This window comes from Sebastes umbrosus, chromosome 23 (genome assembly GCF_015220745.1).
Source record: "Sebastes umbrosus isolate fSebUmb1 chromosome 23, fSebUmb1.pri, whole genome shotgun sequence".
NCBI lineage: Eukaryota > Metazoa > Chordata > Actinopteri > Perciformes > Sebastidae > Sebastes > Sebastes umbrosus.
Window position 1 is genome coordinate 471,404 of NC_051291.1, and position 20,955 is coordinate 492,358.

A 20,955-nucleotide genomic window follows, 5' to 3' on the forward strand; every position below is an offset into this window, starting at 1 on the left:
AAACGTTGGTATTTGATGGTTTGGGAATGAGAGCGGGCTGCAACAGTGAGGTTTGAACCCGCTTCAATTATAACACCAGGAGAAAAGTATGACTAGTGTGGATTAAAGTTATTGTTTGGAGTGAAACCAGCGACAAAATAAGCAGAAGAATACCACAAGAGACGCCTCAAGGAGCTCCTCACAGAGAGTGAGCTCACCATGACATGGAAACATGATAACATGGTAAATGGACTGACAGGGGGCGCTACTGGGAAACTAACAGAAATAAACTGCACACAGAAATACTAATACAAGGGTCTTTTGGTCTCTAAAAGGAGACTGACGGAATATAACTCCCCCCAACCGACCACTAAATCTACCAACAATGAGACCAACACAGAAGGTATCGGCCCAATATGACACCAAAGAGAAGTAGAGGCTGGCTAAAGATGTGCACACTCCAAATCAAAACCCCACAAATCACCCAACCCAACGTAAACCCAGAGAGCCAACTGAAGGTGTTGACCCTCTGCAGACACACAACCAACTGAGCAGCCAACCTGCTGATATAGCCTCCCAGCCAGGCTGATTATCAGCAGCTGAGGGGGATCACAGGTGATGAGCAAGGAGAGAGAGAAACCTGCAGAACCAGATCTGTCATGATCCCTCTGACCAGAACACCCCCCCCAAAAAAACAAACTTCCAACTAAAACTAAGGTAGTGAGGTTGTAAGTTAATCTTTTAATTAACGATCACTGGCGACAAACAGTCAGCTGTTAAACTGTCTTTCACTTTAACATGCCAGATTTGGAGCAGTACAGTAGTTCCTGCAGAGCTGGACTCCAACGAAGTAGACGACGGTTTAGAGAGAGCAGATCGCTGCAGGAGCACCAGCGGATGGTGGTCGGTGTTCACCACCAGAGGATTGGAGGTTGTGACGAAGACTTCAAAATGCTCCAATAAGGTTCGAATCAGAGCAAGAGCCTCCTTCTCAATACTGGAGTATACGGCGTCAGACTAAGACTCACTTTAAAACTATATATTATATATACAGGGGGTGGTTGTGGTCGGAGGGATCATGACAGATCTGGTTCTGCAGGTTGCTCATCAGGAGTTAACTCCTCCTCACGGTGTCAGATCTGAGCCTCCTGGTCCTCCAGCCCACTCAGTCTCCATAAAGCCCTCTGACTGACTGACTTGCCAATCACAAGCCCGGGACACCTTTTTGTTTCCATGGCGATGTCACGCTGCCACGACACCACCACCGCCGCCGCCGCCGGGCCGTGTGGGTTAAACGCTCTGAGTGAAGTCACCGAGAGCTAAAGGGTCGATGCGTGCGTGCGTGCGAGCGAGCGAGTCCACGCTGCGTGTCACCACCCACGGCTCGCATGACATTTCTGTGGAGTCATTAAAATGGATTCTTACACATAAGCCACATTATTATGAAATATTCATGTGCCACTCACATCCTTATACCTTTTATTATTACATATTAAAGTTTATGTATCTATTGTGATGATAACCACTTCCTTTATTTAATCCCACTAAAGCAGCACTTCCTGCACGCCAGAGGACATTTCCTGGAAATACGTTTTTAATGATAATGATGATGCTGGATGTTGGACTAAAAACGTGTGCAGTAATCGGTAATCTAGGCCTTCGTCTGCTGTTGTCTTGTTCAGATGCATTCCTCTGTCCATGAACAAAATTACTAGTTTAAGCTCAGCCTAGCGTACAGGTCTTTAGTGTGAACTCAACAGAGAATCAGCAGCAGCCTTCTCATGTATATGCATCATATGCATCATATGCATCATATGTATGAACGCTGTGTGTCAAGAGAGACGGGATCAGAGTGCATTGAGTGCATCATCTATTATTTATGTTGGCTAAATCATGTTCTTTGTACGTGTGTGTGTGTGTGTGTGTGTGTGTGTGTGTGTGGTGTGTGTTGTGTGTGTTGTGTGTGCAGTGTGTGTGTGTGTGTGTGTGCAGCGCTCCCATCTCAGTAGGTATCATGTGTATTATGTGTTAGTGTGCAGATGTCCTGAGGCTGCTCATGCTCTGTTAGTCTGGTCTGTGGGAGAGAGCATGAGGTCATCAAACATTGATGTTGGCTCGCGTGGCGCTGTGGGGAAACAAACCACATCATGCTGCTGCTGCTGCTTCTTCTTCGTCCTCCTCCTCCTCCTCCTCCTCCTCCTCCCCATCTCTCCCTTCCTCCTCCTCCTCATCTCTCCTATTCCTCCTCCTCCTCCTCCTCATCTCTCCCTTTCTCTTCCTCCTCGTCCTCCTCCTCCTCCTCCTCATCTCTCCCTTCTTCCTCTTCCTCCTCCTCCACCTCTCTACCTTCTTCCTCCTCTTCCTCCTCCTCCTCCTCCTCCTCCTCCTCATCTCTACCTTCTTCCTCCTCTTCCTCTTCTTCCTCTTCCTCCTCTTCCTCCTCTTCCTCCTCTTCCTCCTCCTCCTCATCTCTACCTTCTTCCTCCTCTTCCTCCTCCTCCTCCTCCTCCTCCTCATCTCTACCTTCTTCCTCCTCCTCCTCCTCCTCTGCTCAGCCTGTGGTTAGAGGAGTCAGACTGACTTCATGATGAGTCAGTCTCCTCTCTGGCTCCGGCCTTTTCAAACAGACACAGAGTCAAACCTAAACAGGAGTCAAACTGAATGTTAAGCTGCTCTCATCATATCTCCAGTGTGTGTGTGTGTGTGTGTGTGTGTGTGTGTGTGTGTGTGTGTGTGCGTGTGTGTGTGTGTGTTCATTCTTTCTCTTCTTGGACTGAATGAACGGCATACTGATGATTTAGCTCCTCTCGGGGAAGATTCTTCTATTCTGAGAGCTATTAATAACTCATGGATTTCCAATATGGCAGCCATTCAAAGCAACAGCTCTTTGGCAAAGAACCTGCTGTTGAAAGGAGATCCTACCCCCCCCCCATTACTCCAGAACACATAGAGACCAGCTTCTGTTTTACAAATATCACGTTGGACGATAGATGACACTTTCATTCCATTATTCTCACACAGGCAGAGGACTGCTCATCCAAATGAATGAATGCAGTTCACTTTGTTCAAATGAAAAGCTCCTGATCTGTTCCTGATTCTCTAACACACACCAAGACATGTAGACAAACACACACAAATAACATTGCCTCTTCAGATGAAAGGTCCCCGGTATCAGTAGGAGCCTTGTTAACCTGCCGCCCCCCCTCTTCCTGAATGTGATAGGGTAGCACATCCATGAGTTCAAAATCAAGAAGGACAAAATACGAAGTGAAGGGTGAGTACCGTCCTTCTGTCAGCTCCGTCTTGGATCTGTAACATCCTCTAAATTATATATTATAAACACTATATTATATTTTGTCCTCCTCACCTTCATGATCAAAGAGACAAGTAGCAACGTGAAGTCGGTGAAGAGCGAGAGGATCATAGAGACGCACCGCTGCCTGTAGTACTCCTTTAATAGCTCTATCATCATTCAGTAGCGTCTCTGCTGCTCAAAATAATAATACATGTGTTGGTTGGTGGTGTGGGGACAGGTTGGGGACAGGTTGGGGACAGGTTGGGGACAGGTTGGGGACAGGTTGGGGACAGGTTGGGGGCAGGTTGGGGACAGGTTGGGGAAAGGTTGGGGACAGGTTGGGGGCAGGTTGGGGACAGGTTGGGGGCAGGTTGGGGAAAGGTTGGGGGCAGGTTGGGGACAGGTTGGGGACAGGTTGGGGACAGGTTGGGGACAGGTTGGGGAAAGGTTGGGGGCAGGTTGGGGACAGGTTGGGGAAAGGTTGGGGACAGGTTGGGGGCAGGTTGGGGACAGGTTGGGGGCAGGTTGGGGACAGGTTGGGGGCAGGTTGGGGACAGGTTGGGGACAGGTTGGGGACAGGTTGGGGAAAGGTTGGGGGCAGGTTGGGGACAGGTTGGGGAAAGGTTGGGGACAGGTTGGGGGCAGGTTGGGGACAGGTTAGGGGCAGGTTGGGGACAGGTTGGGGAAAGGTTGGGGACAGGTTGGGGGCAGGTTGGGGACAGGTTAGGGGCAGGTTGGGGACAGGTTGGGGAAAGGTTGGGGACAGGTTGGGGGCAGGTTGGGCCATCCCCCCCCCCCTGTTAAAAATGAAAAACCACCGACTGCCCGGCAGATAGTCTGTTAGCCGGTTGGTAACTATGAGGAGCGAGTTAGCACATGCTTCAACACCTGCATATTCTAAGAGAGAGAGAAACCCCCCCAGTGACAACAGAATAAGGTCATTAGCTTGCAGGCGTACATGGTGCTAAAACACTTTCTAACACATAGTGATCAAGATATTCTTCTGTCACCTTACAAACACTGAACCAGAACCCACCCTTCAGGTGTGCTCAACAGAACACCTCCTGCACTTTGACTAATACTTCCATTCATATCTGGGTGGATGACATCACTAAACCCCGGTGAAGACCCGGTCTGGGATGTCTGTGTTTCATTAGTGTCAAGGTGTAAATGGCTGTAGCTCAGTCAGGCAGGCTGGGCTGAATACTGCAGGGGCACTAATGAGGAGGGCTGCCACATGTGTCCTGAATAATTTAACTGTTTCCATGAAGACGAGAGAACCACCCCCCCGCCCCGCCCGTGTCTGCTGCTGCGGCCACAACAATCCATGTCACACATAAATAACCTGACTCTAATGCCTCCGCCTCACACTGAACACAACATGGCTGCAGGAGTTTATATCTTAATACAACACAAACACACCCTGAGTTCAGAGTTATGGATCACTCACTGTGAAGGGATGCCTTCACACAGACAGGAAGAGATGGAGGTCTTCACAAATCCCTCTAACGAGGCTTCAGCAGTCTGAAGGATAACGCGTATTCACCCTATAGCAATCAGGTGTAATGCAACAAAACTACATGTGTCTACCAGGGTGTTTCCCTAAAGACAAGACTTAGCAAGTAAAGTCTGTCTGCATGAGGGAAAACAATTAGTTAGAAATGAGTAACTTGACTGTGTTCCAGTGTTTCAGTTGTCTGTTTCTAAAAAGACTGATGGATCAACATGTCTGACCCGGCCTTTGAGTGCGGCTGTGCAGAACAGCTAATAACACAAGTTTAGTTGTCTGACGACATACAAACGAAGTGAATCCTGCAGGCCTTAACCGTAGCGTCTGGAAGAGTGACTTTTAGACGAACTGTAGCCGTGTTTTAAACAAACTTTTGAAATTATGCAAAAAAAGAAATGCGAATTAGGTTTATTGTTTCCTGGTTTGGAGTGAATAAACTCGGCTACAGCCTAGTTTGGTCTCAAGTTGGTGCTATATGCTATACACATGGCTGTAATCAGAGTAGTAGAAGAAGAAGAGGTTGCGAACTGGACAAAACAAGTTGGCGACAGACAGAAAAATGGAGAGAGGTCTTCAGGAATTTGTTTCAATCGGTGAAGTTTTAACAGTTCTTTCCTGTCAGCTAGTATTGGTCATGTTTCATGCCGTCCGGAGACGAAGACGAGCATTCACATGTTATGGGATATCAGAGAAGACGGCGACAGCAGAAACAGCTGATCAGTTAAATGTTCATTTAGTCAGAATTTATTCGGTAAAGGTGTTTCCATTGTGAATCCATTGACTCTTTTTCAACAAAGACAAAAAACACCTCAAGCGACGAAAAGTGTATACAAAAACAAAATACAGACTCCCTGCAATGCCAACACAGACCACTAGGAGGCCCCGGGACGAGAAATATCTCCAAACAAATCTGTGATTTACCTCTGCATGTCATCCCCCCTCCCTCTCTGCTGAATGTCCTGTCATCTCTCTACAATACTCTGTCCAATAGAAGACTAAAGATTTAGCATTGCACTCATTGTTGGGTTCGCAGTGGATGGTTTCATAGCTTCCTTCTTGTATTCCTTTAAGCCATATTTCTATCACCAAGAAACGTGTAACAACAAGGCTCGTATTAAATAAAGTTACGCTCATTCATCTTGTTACTCACGGGTAGATGTCGATGGATGCATGGATGTCAACGTGCAGCCTGTGTGTGTGTGTGTGTGTGTGTGATAAACTACACAAAAACAACCCAAACAGGATATGCCGCGACTCAACGTAGATTTGGGTATGTAATGCTAGCAGCTAGCAGCTAGCCTATAGCAGAGGTCAGGTACTGAGTTTGTGATGTTTGAGATCACAAATGTTCGGCATCGTACAGAGATCATTTTAAAAAATGGGTCGAACTCAGGAATTTCCTGTCTGATATTTTTCACTTATTTGACTTTTTATTTTCTGTTTTTTTAATGATTACTTTCAGTTTTCAGTCGTGGTTAGGTTTATGCACCAACACTACTTGGTTAGGTTTAGGAACAATATCCATACACTACCTATACATATACAGTACTGTATGTAGTACTGTAACGTGTGCCTAGTCGGGTGCACATTGCAATGTTTTTCTAAGGACACCTGGGTGCTAATAGCATCTGCTTAAAAGCAACTGTAGGGATACGACTACCAGGAACACCATGGTCGATGGCCTACAGTATGTACACTCTGCATCACAATACAGACAATAGGTTGGATAAAAAAGTATTTTTGGTTTCATTGTCACTATGATGAAACAGCGGAGGCTGATCTGCCTCCAGCTCACTTCCTCCAGTGATCATCCACCAGCCGCTCGCAGTAGAAGTGAAAGCACTTCCATGTGTCTGTTATATGAGCGGCTTTGCCAGCAGGCTTGTTGGCAGGGCACCTATGAGGCACCTTTAGACCCCCGTAGTGTCTAATTTAGCCCTCCCCATGATACGGGGGCCCCTGGGGAGGGAGCCAGGTAATCCGATCCGGAGCCTCTCCCTGCTCTTTGTGCTCGGACGCTCTGTGAATGTCTTGATCAGGACCTGAAAGGCCTTTTTCCTCACAGAGCGACAACAGATGGCGCAAGATGAGGAGGCCTCAACCCCCCACCCCCACCCCCACTCCTCTCTATGTAATCCTCTTCTCTCTGACATCCTCGTCTCCAAAGCCACCCTTGGCTTTCCTCCCTTCTTTCTCCTCATCCTCTCCGTCCCAGACCACTTTGTAGCCGGGCGTCTCTCCGCTGCTGTTTTATCTTTGCCTTTCTCTCTCCAGGAGGTTTTCAGTGTGACAGACAGAATGAGAGTCAGTGAGCTGCTCCCCCCAGCAGGAGGTCACATATCGTGCCTAGTCACGGCGTCAGAGACCGAGCGAACATATGCCAACTGTTGGGATTATCAACATGAGGTTGTTTGGTGAATGAACAGCAACAATTAGACGCTGGTATGGCACTGACCTATTTAGAGGAAGGGATGACAGCACAGGTCAGCTCAGTACATGTCCTGAACCTAAACCCCTCTGGACTGATTCTAACACTAACTATTATATCCACTGACTTCAAATAGATCAATACACAAAGAAGCATATTATTTATGCAGAAAGGCTTATAGACTTCCCTTTCCTCCCCGTGGATTAAACAAAAACAATGCATGTAAAATTCTTGCATTCAAAAATGTTAACTATAAAAAAGCGCGGTTAGACTGTTATCAGGTCATTGAATGGGCCGTTATCAGGCCTGCTACACCCACTGGTAGGTTTTATCATCTATTCACATGGGCAATCAACGAAAGGAGGAATAAAAGAAGACCACAACGACCGTAGTAATGATGACAGGAGCAGAAGCAGTAGTCACGCCTTGTAATCATGGACTGTATATAAGAAGTGGACGTATAGTCACCGTGATGTCACCCGTTGGTTTGTGGACCGCCGTTTTGAAGCCTCGAGTTCGGCATTCAGTAGGTATCCTGCTGTTTGGCCGTCGCCGTCTTGTTTTTTTGCAACCAGAAGTGTTAGGGATGCACCGATACCACTTTCATTCAGACCGAGTACAAGTACTTACATTTGGGTACTCGCCGAGACCGAGTACCGATACCGAGTACCGATACCGAGTACCGATACGAGGTACCGATACGAGTACTTTTCTGTGCCAAAAGACCCTCGTTAACAGCCAGCTGGAGGGTGTGAGTCAGAGGTTGCAAGCCAAACCCCGTGGCGTGATGAAAGTGATCCTGGCCCAGCGGGGTCGTGCGCAACACCGGCCCGTCTCCCCTGCACCGTCGGGGAGGTGGAGCGTGAGCGAGTGCGATAGGAACGTCACACTGCCATAAAATGGTATCGGTGCCGTTGTATTGGAGCCGTTTTGCGAGTACGAGTACATGAGCACAGTATCGGACCCGATACCCGATACTGGTATCGGTATCGGTGCTTCCATAAGAAGTGTCCTGTCACCAGGTGACACAGAGTGGCTCACTGATTCTGTTTTTAATGTTTTTTTGTCACAGAGGAAGAAGAGACATCAGGCTTTGATACACATATAATACTCGTTAGTAGATATATTCACTGTTGGTTTGAGTCTGAAGATTTGTTGACGATATGAAAGCATCGGTCAGCGACGCTCTCCCACTTCATATTCACAAACACACACCACTGCTCTCCTTCTCCTAACTGACAAACTGAAAATGGAGGCTTCTATAAATCCATCCCATGCCAGAGAGAGGTGGATGAGCACGAAGAGATTCAAGTTTTTCATCAGTTATTTATGTAAAAACAGCATTATCTTATTCAAACGGACGACAGATGACTCACCGGGGTTTTAGATATGTGGCTAATGATCGCATGAATGTTTCCTGTCGTTTCACATAAGAGGACACGGGAGAACGTGGAGTCGTTATGAAACAGCAGCATCGGGCCAGTTAGTGGATGTAGATACAGAAACCATCCTGTATGCATAGCTGTGATCCGACTGTGGAGATTAAAGGGAAACAGCATGCAGAGGGGAGGCTTTACGGTGCTTTGCTCTGACCTTTGACCTCCCAAAATCCCTAAAAAAAATCTGAATTATGTTCCGTCTACAGCGCATGTTACCAGCAGACAGACAGACCAGAGCTGAACAAACAGAGCTACTGCAAATTCAAAGGAATGATGTTCTATTAAACCAGAAGTTCTCCATCTTATATCAGCCACGGACCCCGTTACAAGATAGAGAACATACCAGGAAGCTCTGATTCCAGCACACACAGAGCCAGACTTCATTCTCTGCTCAGGTAGACACTACTCCTCTATATCGTTACATAGACAATAGTTGCGTGCTACTATAGTAATGCTCTGAATATCATATAGAGAACCTTTAAGTAGCAGTAGAGGTAGCAATAGAGGCAATAGTAGCAGTAGAAGTAGCAATAGAGGCAGTAGTAGCAGTAGAGGTAGCAGTAGAGACAGTAGTAGCAATGGAGGTAGCAATAGAGGCAGTAGTAGCAGTAGAGGTAGCAACAGAGGCAGTAGTAGAAGTAGAAGTAGCAATAGAGGCAGTAGTAGCACTAGAAATAGCAATAGAGGCAGTACAGGTAGCAATAGAGGCAGTAGTAGCAGTAGAGGTAGCAACAGAGGCAGTAGTGGCATTAGAGGCAGTAGTAGCAGTACAGGTAGCAATAGAGGCAGTAGAGGCAGTAGTAGCAGAAGAGGTAGCAGTAGAGGCAGTAGTAGCAGAAGAGGTAGCAATAGAGGCAGTAGTAGCAGAAGAGGTAGCAATAGAGGCAGTAGTAGCAGAAGAGGTAGCAATAGAGGCAGTAGTAGCAGTAGAGGCAGTAGTAGCAGAAGAGGTAGCAATAGAGGCAGTAGTAGCAGAAGAGGTAGCAGTAGAGGCAGTAGTAGCAGTAGAGGCAGTAGTAGCAGAAGAGGTAGCAGTAGAGGCAGTAGTAGCAGAAGAGGTAGCAATAGAGGCAGTAGTAGCAGAAGAGGTAGCAATAGAGGCAGTAGTAGCAGTAGAGGCAGTAGTAGCAGAAGAGGTAGCAATAGAGGCAGTAGTAGCAGAAGAGGTAGCAGTAGAGGCAGTAGTAGCAGTAGAGGCAGTAGTAGCAGAAGAGGTAGCAGTAGAGGCAGTAGTAGCAGAAGAGGTAGCAATAGAGGCAGTAGTAGCAGAAGAGGTAGCAGTAGAGGCAGTAGTAGCAGTAGAGGCAGTAGTAGCAGAAGAGGTAGCAGTAGAGGCAGTAGTAGCAGAAGAGGTAGCAATAGAGGCAGTAGTAGCAGAAGAGGTAGCAATAGAGGCAGTAGTAGCAGTAGAGGCAGTAGTAGCAGAAGAGGTAGCAATAGAGGCAGTAGTAGCAGTAGAGTCAGTAGTAGCAGTAGAGGCAGCAATGGAGGTAGTAGTAGCAGTAGTGGTAGCAGTAGGGGCAGTAGTTGCAGTAGAGGTAGCAGTAGTAGCAGTAGCAGTAGTAGTGTCAGTACTAATAGTTGTAGTTGCCTGCTGGAGGTCACTGTATCACACACAGCTGATGAAGTGCGAGTGTGGATCATACTACTGAGCATGTAGAGTAAACACAGAGACAACTAGTGTTGGTTTCCGTCCTTATTGACCCATCAATGGGAAGTTATTGTCAGAGGCATCGTGATGACAAACCACGCTGTACTTTTCCACGCTGATGGAGCCGAGAGCTGAGAGCTGAGAGCTGAGAGCTGAGAGCTGAGAGCTGGAGTAGATCAGCCCCCTCTATGGAGGCATTCATCTGATCACTGAGCACACTGACTGGGGGGGGGGGCTGCCCATTACTGCAGATGGTAGGCCATCAAGGCCATTGAGGCGTCCTCAAAGGAAGCCACAGCTGCAGCACACACACACACACACATTCAGAGTACACACCCTCCCTCTCCTCTTCCAGCTTGGACTCCCTGTCTTGTTAACACACTGCCTGCCTGTGTACTATCATCAGCTACATGAGTGGAGACTTGTGTTTGAGTTCTGATCAATTTAATAAATATAAATCAGCTAAAACATTAGACCTGGTCCCATAAATCAGCCCGGTATGTATCGGCCCATATCAGCTTAATGCAGATATATCAGTATCAGTGTATATGTCGGCAACACAGAGATATCAAACAGTGTCACCATCACATAGTTTGTCCACCAGAGAACACTTGATTGACTTGATTCGTTAAATTTTTACACTGTAAAATGTTCAGTATGTCTGCACCCGATTCGACTGTCATCAGGCCATTAAATAGGCGTCATCTGTCGCTATCAGCACCATAGATGTGGGTCAGAAGGGGCCTATTATGTCGTAAAAGTGAAAGTGAAAGTTAAAAGCATACAAAACCAAATGAAACGCCACCAGTCTTTAGGTTTAGGTAATGAAAAAAAACATTGTGTTTTGGGTTAAAATGACTACAAACACAAAGACAACTAGACTTCTGCTTCTGCTGCTGTCATAACGAGTACGGTCGCTAGAGGTCGCTGTCGTGTTCTTTTAGACCTTCTTTCAGTGATCTACCATGTGAATTGATGATAAAACCCTACTAGTGGGTGTAGTAGGCCCCTACTGACCCACAGCTATGGGGCTTATAGCGACTGAAATGCCTATTTAATGACCTGACAACAGTCGAATCAGCTGATGGTCAAAATAAACAATTAAAATATTAATAACTACCACAACATCAGACTTGAGAACGTGCAGGGACAACACGAACGCACTGCTATCCAGCTTCATGATTAACATGCACCTCTTCTGCAAAATAGCACGACAACACGCAATCTGTAGCCACAGGCCGTCCACACGCACGCACACACACACACACATACACACACAGACAGACAGCGGACCAACATTTGTTCCATGTAAGCAGCTCGATGCCCTTGTTCGCCCTTTGGTCAACAGAACAATCCCCACCTAGCAGGCTAATTGATTGATTGGTTGGTTGGTTGATTGATTGATTGATTGATTGATTGATTGATTGATTGATTGATTGATTGATTGACAGAAGTTGTGTCGGTGTCTGATGTGCACGCTGATGTTTGTGCGTTGTTTCTCTGGTTCTTACCTTTCCGGATGAGGTCCTCGACGTCTTGGTTGAAGCCCAGCCGATGGCACTTCCTCCACAGCCCCGTGTTGGTGGAGTTGTGCTGCCTCTTGCACTCGTCCGCGGCGCTCATGGCGAACAGCTGCCGCCGGTTCCGGGCTAGCAGCAGCTTCTCCTCCCAGCGCGCCGGCAGGCTGCTCCGGCCGGCCATCAGCGGTAGGCTGCTCCGGCCGGCCAGCAGCGGCAGGCTGCTTCGGCCGGCCGGCAGCGGCAGGCTGCTTCGGCCGGCCGGCAGCGGCTGGCTGCTCCGGCTGGCCATCAGCGGCAGGCTGCTCCGGCTGGCCATCAGCGGCAGGCTGCTCCTGCTGGCCATCAGTGGCAGGCTGCTCCGGCTGGCCCGCAGCGGCAGGCTGTTGTTGGGGATGTAGATGAAGCCCGGGTCCTTGCGGCGGCTGGAGATGCTTCTGCACCGATCCTTGTACCTCCTGGCGTCGGTCTCGTACCAGTGGTCGGAGCACATCGCCACAGCCAGCATGCCCAGGGCGCAGAGAGACAGAGAGAGCCCGGCGTACAGCAGCAACTTCCCGGCGGCCATGCTCAAGCTTCTGTCACAGCCGCATCAGCACCTCGACAGACGGACAGCTCCTCTGCGGCTCAGCTCACATCCCCTCTGGAGAGCAGCGTCGGGACCATTATCAGATCGACTTATGGATGTGCAAAGAGAAGTAAACCCACAGCTCGCTCTGAATCACACGGTAAATCCCGGTATTCCGGTGTTTTGTCGGTGACAGCGTCGCTCCTGCGTGCTCGGCGCTGCAGCAGCTCGGAGGAGACAGAGAGGAGGAGAGGAGGAGAGGAGGAGGACGAGCTTATCTCATGTCAGCATCCATCCGTCCGTCTGAGCAGGGCGACACACCAACACGCACACAACACATCAGCACAGCCCTTTAGTACATACATATACTTACATCAAATGAACCTTTACTGCAAATAAAAGCATGCACTAAGAAATAAAAGCATGCACAAAGAAGGATGGAGGAGGGGGGGCGGTGGAAACAGCTAGAGAGAGAATCGTCTGCATTTAGCCGACGCCTGTCTACAAATACAATGCCATTACTAAACAAGCAGGAGCATTATGCATTGCATTATACACATGCAGCCTACCTGATGTGTCCAAACAGAGTCCATGCAGACTGCAGAGCGCCGTCCATCAGCAGCAGCGGCAGCAGCTTCAGAGAGACACTCAGCATCAGGACCGTCTGATAGGATGACTGCAGCTGCTCCAGAGGAAGGCCTGTCCACGGACCAATCAGCAGCAGCCTGCTAGCTCTCAGGCTACATGCACATACACATTGCATTGGTATTAACAGTGCTGTTGTACTGCTACAGCCAAGCCTGCATGCTGCTGCTGTATGTGCGTCTGCTTGGCTGAATTCAGCTATATGGGACGGTATTTTGTTATTAAAAAAATAACTTATTTGTTGATTCCATTTATTATTACTCTCGTATTTTTGTACTATTATTATTATTATTATTATTATTTGTTTTGGTTTTGTTTTGTTTTTGAATGTTGAGGTTGTTTTCTCTAGTGTACTTAATGGGCTTGTCTGTAAGCTCATCTACTTAAAAATTGGTTTATAGACTGTTGTAATTACAAGCAGTGGATTGCATATACTGTATGAAAGCAGCCTTAAAAAAAGGGAAAAAATAAAGTATAATAAATAAATAAATAAATAAAATAACCTAACATATGTTAGGCGTGCATTTCTGAATTTCCTCAATATACTTTCTTCAAGTGAAGAAATGAAGTGTGCATTATATTTCTCACAAAGCATGGCTCACCATTTTGTTGTAGTTGCCACGAAACTATTTTTCAGGGACGTTTCATCAAACACTCTTTGCAGAAATCAGGCTGTTTTGTCTGCAATAAGGTCATCAAATCTCTCGGGATTCTGAGAAAAATTAGAGCTTTTTGTGCACAATACTGTTAACATTATATTATAGTTTAATTCATCCATATTTCATAGGCTTTAAGTACTTTTCCAACTTATCTGAACAAAATATTGCAGCTACAGAAACAGTTTATTAGATGAGCAACTGTTATCTTATGGAATGAAAATGTCCATTTAATAGATTCCTTGTGTCATTGTCTGTATAGAAAGAAACAAAAACATTTAGAATTTCTCCTGCTTCTTTTTTTATTTTGTCTGAACTTTACTCAGACACTTGTGTATTTTCATATGTGAAATGTTTTGAACACTAATATCTGAAATGTTCTGGTGATTTTTGTCATGGTAATATTTTTATCAATTGTTTGTCCTTTGAGTATGTTTTTTTTTATATAAGCTATTATATGTTTCTACCACATCCTCACACGTATTTTACATTCCTTTCATATGAATTGTATTTTACTGTATTTTTATATGTGTGAAACAAAAATGAACAATAAACATCAGTGTAGGACCTCGCTGAGACTAAAACCAGAGCTAAAAGAGAGAGAACATATAGGACTTAGCTGCATTCATCAGGTGGACACAAACAGGACTCCAGATGAATGATAGTGTTGCTAGGTGTCTGCGTACGGAAACAGAAGTACGAAGTTAACTGAAGTACGGAAAACACGTCACACATGTCACTAAAAAAATAAGTCCCTAACGTAAAAATAATGATGTAAAATAACTCGGTAACACTTCGGGATGCGATCAACGGTCTCAAACACCGGTCCCCTGGTTGAAAGTCCTGTGTTTTTTTCTCATTCTACTTCAATAGCTCTGAGCATATTTATGCGGATGTCTTTACAATGCAGTCCATTCAGACTACACGGTGCACAAATGAAACGCCAAAAGCAAGAACGGCATTCTCATTGCACACTTGCATTTAGTGCGACACTCTCCCCACTACTGGTAGGATTCAAAGACTGACAAATTCATCCATCAATTCTGTCTGATACTTCTGTACCGTAGTTACAATAAATCTTTGCAAGCAGCTGTGAAGTGTAATGTTATGTTTGCAAATGACGTATGAAGACTTATTCGCTTAAAGGTGCTCAATACGAAATTCACAGCACTTCTATTGCCTCCACATGGCTCTCAACCTGGGGGGAGTCGGAGGATGGGTACGCTTCTGCAACAACACCTGACCAGCTGTAACCACCGTATGAGAGTGGGGCGCGCTCACATGCACTAACATGCAGTAAAAAGCATATACGTGGCCGGCCCGCCTACATCAACAAAGCACAGAGAAGCTCTGATTACAACACACACAGAGAGAGAGAGACTTCATTCTCTGCTTTACATAGATAATAGTTGCTGCTATATTATTATATTAATACTGTGGATATCATATAGACGGTAGAGGAGCTTTAGCGGCTGCTTTAGTGTATCCCAAGGCCCGGTCTAACCCTGCCGGAGTCTGTGCTCATGGCTCATATTGCTCCTTGTGTTTCCTGTCAGGCAGTATCATGTCCAGAAGAATCTGTTTCTTCATATCTGGCGCCCTCTTCTGTTAATAAACTGTAAGAACACTATAGAAATAGACTGACTACTGCTGCCATGCAGACTTAACGGACAACTGTCATTGAAACATGCAGTAATTCAAAAGACCCACCGCATACTTTATGCAATTTATGAAAATATAGTAACATTGGGACAAAACTCTCTCAATTTAAAACAGTTACATTACACAATTTCTTATAGTATTTTTCATTTTTTATTGTAATTTTTCTATTCTATATTTATGTCTCTTGATTTTTGAAGTATTTTATTTTTATTTTTATTTCCTCAGTATGTTTATTGTTTTGCAGCAAACTCCAAGGGAAATTCCTGGTATGTGAAAACCTACTTGGCAATAAACCTTATTCTGATTCTGGTGTTCAACAAATTTAAAGTTTGACCTGACGATGGTTCTAGAGTAAGTTAAGGTCATTACAATTCATCCTGTTTAGATAACGAAGAATTGACACGTTTATGTAATTTATAAAGTATGTATCTTGTAAAAATAAAATACCACTATACTATGAAACTAGGACGATGACATTTTTTTTTTTTTACCTTTTTTTTTTAATTCTTTTATTATTATTTAAAAATGACAGTATCCATAGTAACAGCAGAAAACATTAAAAACATTTACATACAAAAGAAGCATAGCATAAACATAAACAAAGAGCTGTGCCAAACATAAAAGGACAACAGAAATGAAACAAAACAAACATAAAATAAAATAAAAACACACAATAAAATAAGTAGATAATAATAAAAAAAGCGAGAGTATGACAATAATTTCACTTAAAAACTTTAAAGATATTGCATACATTCATTGTTTTCATTGCTTTTTTGTTTTGAAAGGAAAAAAATTGTTGACAGATATAATTCCATTTCTTTCATAAATACAAAGAAATAAGGCTTTTTATTTTGGTAAATTTACATTTGTGAATGTGGAACTTCACGAGAATTAAAATTAAATTAATAAGAAAAAAATGCATTACTGTCTTTGTCACTGTAACCATAGCAACCAAATATAATATTTCTATAGTACAGTGCAAAATCTGAGAAAATTAAAAAAATATTGACATCTTTTCTACAATTCACATGTAAATTTACAGGATCACAATAAATGAGAGCAAGTTTCAGGATGTGATTTTTACATCTATATGTCACTCTTTAACTTCTGCAAGAAATGTTTCACTGTGGATGGAAAGAGGATGATCAATGCGTCATATCTCTGATATACACATGCGCAGTAAAACCTGCAGCTCCAGTTACACTGCGCATGCGTCATAACCCGGAAGTATATCATCCCTTGTCCTTACCTCCTTCAACAGGCCTTGTCATGAAACAGGAAGTGAAAGCTATCTAACCAATCAGCTGCAGGGATCACGTGTGATGCAGTGTGATGGCAGTGTGGTGAGAGTGTGAAGGTTACTGTGAGCTAACTAACACGTTTTCATTTAACTCTAGTTTAGTTATATCAGCCTTTATAGAGCTTTAGTTTCACTAGACAGAGTTCTTCTTCCTCACAGACTGAGCAGGTAAGAACACACCATGTTCACATGTGAAGGGTTGTTATTCATCCTGTTGTTGCATCAGAGCAGTGATGGTGAGCTGAAGCTCCTCAGTGGGGAGATGTGCAGAGTACAGCAGCAAAAAACAAGATGCATCAGCTAACACAGTAAAACTGATATACAAAATATGAACCACTTAAATAGAAGGAAGTATAAAAATAGGAGCAGCATATACAGTATTGACAATAAACAGACTATTAACGAAATTGCACAAGTGGAAAATGATATTGCACAGTGAGAATGAAATTCCACCTGAAAATATCAGGTTATTGTTTGATATATTTTACACAAAAAACATCGTATACATGGTAAATTACAGTGTTCGAATTACACCGTGGAGGGCTAGGGTAGCCTACTGTACTCAGTACTGTACTGTACTTAGTTATTGTCATCTATTGTGGTAATTTGCATAAAAACACACAATTCAAATGATTATAATTATTTAAATATTTGTTTTGGTTAAAAAAAAAAAAAGAATCTTAGCAAGCTGCTCAGAGCTATAGTTATGAAGTTAATCAGGTCATAATTCTCTCTCTAATGTTTATTTTATATTGCTGTTAAAACATATCCTTCAAACAACTGGATTTATTCAAGTTTCTCTCCAAAAAACTACATTTTACCAGATTATATTTGAACGCATCATGATAGCCTTGTAGTTTTTACTGAGCAGGGCTTGAACGCCTCATAATAATAACTCAATGGCACCTCCGTTAACGTTAGTATCTCTGTTATTTAACCAGTCAGGACTTTGCTGCTAACGGCTGCTAACAGCTAACGTTACTAACTCTCCTCCTTGAATTTCAACACAGGTTAGTTGTTCACAGTGTCGCTTTATCAGGTTTAGTAGCGCCATGCTTACGAGTGCTTATTTTCTCTCCGCCGTAGCGTGCGTATGCGTCATTGTGCATGTGTAACTGTTGTAAAGCATCAATAAGAGGAATCGATAGTCATGGTGGCATGATATGCCTAGGAACAACTAAGAGCCAGTTCTCAACTAGGAACCGATTCTCTATCACTACCGTTTTCCGCGTTTTATCCGCCACTGCCGACAATTTACACACATTTGGCGGGTGCTGATTTCAGACCTTGAGAGTAGCTCTACTTTAAAATACCCTGTACCTCAGGTTTCATTTGATTGTTTCTGTAATATTTTATAGTATAGTATGCGCTGACATTTAGTATAATATCTGTGTAGAGGAGTTGGATGTGCTGTGGCAGGAATTCAGCTCACTATTTGTGTATGAGGAGAAAAAAGCTCCAGATGATCAAATAACCAGATAACATGTGATTTATTTCAGTCTTCTCTGTGCTCCGTCCAGCTAGTCATGGCCGGTCTGTCCAGCTATGCCGTGCGCATCGCCAGACTGAGCGCCCAGATCTTTGGGGGGGTCGTGCGTCCGACAGACTCCAGATCTCTGAAGGTGGTCCAGCTGTTCCAGGAGCCTCCCATGGCCCAGAGGAAGGAGGTGTACGACTGGTACCCACAGCACAAGATCTACTACTCCATGACCCAGAAGCTCCGCTTCATGGGACTGTTCAGGTACTCCAGAAACTGCTCATGTTGACAGTATATATATACTGTATATATGCAGTAGAGTTTACATTTCCACAGCACTAATTCTAGCCGGTATGAGGAAAACTAAAGTCCTACTAGGTCCTCTTTAATCAGATGTTTGCTCTTCCTTCTCAGAGACGAGCATGAGGACTTCAAGGAGGAGATGCGTCGCCTGAGGAAACTGAGAGGAAAAGGGAAACCAAAGAAAGGAGAGGGGAAGAGAGCGGGCAAGAAGAAATGAGCTGCTGTTTGTCTCTACGGAGGCGGACGGCGTTGGACTGTGAACACGCTGTTTGTGGACATCACTGTATAGTGGGATGCTGATCCTGAACCAGTTCCTTTGGTTTGGTTTGGGCTGGACTGTACAGTCGCTTTGTTGAAAGCTTTCCTACGTTGCAGGAATAATACCTTAGGTCAGCAATGTTGTACTGAAGTGAATCCATCCTTTTATTGTTGTTCCATATCTTGCATTTAAGCCACTAAAACAAGCTGATAAGTCTGATGATCTGAGAGCTCATACGACCGGAAGAAGCAACTGGTCTGTTGCAGGAAAACTGCACCTCATGTCAACTCTGGACTAAGTGTTGGCTTAACTGTTCATGGAATCGCTGAAACATGATGTAAAGAAACTTTCATATTTTCAAAATAAAGTCCATGTGAGTGATGTGTAGTGTTACAGAGCTCTTCCTGCCTGCTGTTCTAAACCACTGCTCAGTACACAGATGTTAATAACATCTGTATTTCATGCGGTACTACCTGTTCCAGTGAATGTGTGGGTGGATCTAATGCTTGGCCAGATATCATGGGGTTTATCAGTTCCACGCTCAACACTTCAGGAGTGTTCGGACCTGCTGTGGGTCACTGCTGACAGGGACACAACAGACACAAACACAATGTGGTGGTCCAGTTTCACAGTTACTGACTTCAAGCCTGGATGACCGACTGGCCCTGGACCCCAGAGGCCCCAAAAGGCCCGCTGCATGTCAAATACAGCTTGTAATTCTTGTCAGAGAATCACTCGAGTACATACGTCTCTAGGCCTTGTCTCATGAGTAAGAGTAATATCTGTTAGGAGCAGGATGAAATCACAGTGAATGATCAAGCTCCACCTACAGGAAGGCTGCAGTACACATTACATGGTCCTCACGTCTGCAGGAAGCTTGTGTGGTTCTGAATACTGTTAATTGATTTGAATGTAAGACTGTCAGATGTTAGTGATATCCAGTGTGACAGAGATATATTTGTCTTTCTAGTAAGTTTTCTTTCTATTAGTAGAGAATTAGGTAGGACTGTATCTGCTGGTTTTAAGCCTGCTGAGGTCTAGACATATGGATCTGGGTCCAGTGGAACTCTGCAGTTAATAATGGTGGATACGGTTGATGTGATCTATATAACAAATTGTGACATGGGGCACAGTTGCATAAGTTGTATACTGTATTTAGGGTGAGTTGCCCTAATGTGGGACACCTAAGCTCCAGCGGGTGTAGGTCGTCCTCAAGCAAATAAAAGTCTGAGGTCGGGTGCTCTGCCACACGGGTGAAGGCCGGGGACCTCGACAGACTTAATGTAACGGGTTCTAATGTCTTAGAAATAAAACAATCCTGCTAGTTTGTATCAGGATATGTTTATGTGTTTGTTTATCAAAAAATATGATCATATATATATAATATAATATGGTGTAAATATACTACTACTAATAATATATTTGTTATTTCAATGTCCCACTTTAGGAAATATGGTTTTGAGAAGTGGGACAGGATGATTTGTGCAATAATAATGGTTGTATATGGTTTTAATCTTCTAATGCATTTTCTTTTATCTTATTTGTTTACACATATAAAACGGTACAAGTAAAGATTACTGTACATAAACTACAACAAATGTGATGGAGAGGTGCAAATAAACCTCGGTGGGGCTTCATCATGGCCTCTCCAGATAATGTATTGAACTGGGACTGGGACTGGGACTGGGACCGGGACCGGGACCGGGACCGGGTTTGGTACTTTAAAACCATGAAGTATTTGTTTAAGCCTTTAATGAAAGTTTACATGATCTATTGGGAATAAACTTCATAACCTATAATTAACCAGGTAGGGCCTAATAATAGCATAATAATAATAATAATTATCCACCCCTGATAATAATGAAATAGTTGATCCTTTAGTGGCAGGTTGACTGCAGTGGTTCTTTTTTTTTACTACTTTATTTATTTATTTTAGATATGTTTTTTTTGTGTGTGTATATTATTTCATGTGTCTAGTGTGCTTCTAATGTTGGTCTTATAAGTCTTATAACTATTAGTGTTATATTGGTTATTTCATTTATTTTCAGGGGAAAATGGATGAAAAATAGAAAACTACTACTAATAACAGCCTCATAATAATAATAATAATAATAATAATAATAATAATAGCCTCATAATAATAATAATAGCCTCATAATAATAATAATAATAATAATAGCCTCATAATAATAATAATAGCCTCATAATAATAATAATAATAATAATAGCCTCATAATAATAATAATAGCCTCATAATAATAATAAT

General features: G+C 44.0%; 2 protein-coding genes across 3 annotated transcripts in view; one reads left to right on the plus strand and one right to left on the minus strand.

The window, feature by feature from the left end:
- The window catches only part of tmem178b (transmembrane protein 178B), a 79,269-nt gene extending 65,991 nt beyond the window's left edge, over nucleotides 1-13,278 (minus strand). Inside the window, exons 1-2 of the mRNA XM_037760698.1 lie at nucleotides 12,957-13,278; nucleotides 11,814-12,690 (exon numbers count right to left, since the gene is read on the minus strand). Coding sequence (XP_037616626.1) covers nucleotides 11,814-12,387 — 574 coding nt within the window. The 5' untranslated portion in view covers nucleotides 12,388-12,690; nucleotides 12,957-13,278. The remainder of the gene's footprint in view (nucleotides 1-11,813; nucleotides 12,691-12,956) is intronic.
- A 3,380-nt stretch (nucleotides 13,279-16,658) lies between these two features.
- mrps33 (mitochondrial ribosomal protein S33) lies at nucleotides 16,659-19,074 on the plus strand. 2 transcript variants are annotated; one of them, XM_037761259.1, is made up of 3 exons: nucleotides 16,659-16,818; nucleotides 18,171-18,391; nucleotides 18,542-19,074. In XM_037761259.1, exons 2-3 carry the CDS (start codon nucleotides 18,177-18,179, stop codon nucleotides 18,645-18,647), a joined length of 321 nt encoding a protein of 106 aa, XP_037617187.1. In that variant the 5' UTR covers nucleotides 16,659-16,818; nucleotides 18,171-18,176; the 3' UTR covers nucleotides 18,648-19,074. The 2 variants fall into 2 exon arrangements, with proteins under 2 accessions (XP_037617187.1, XP_037617188.1); XM_037761260.1 differs by having other exon boundaries at nucleotides 16,679-16,818; nucleotides 18,150-18,391.
- Nucleotides 19,075-20,955: the final 1,881 nt, after the last annotated feature.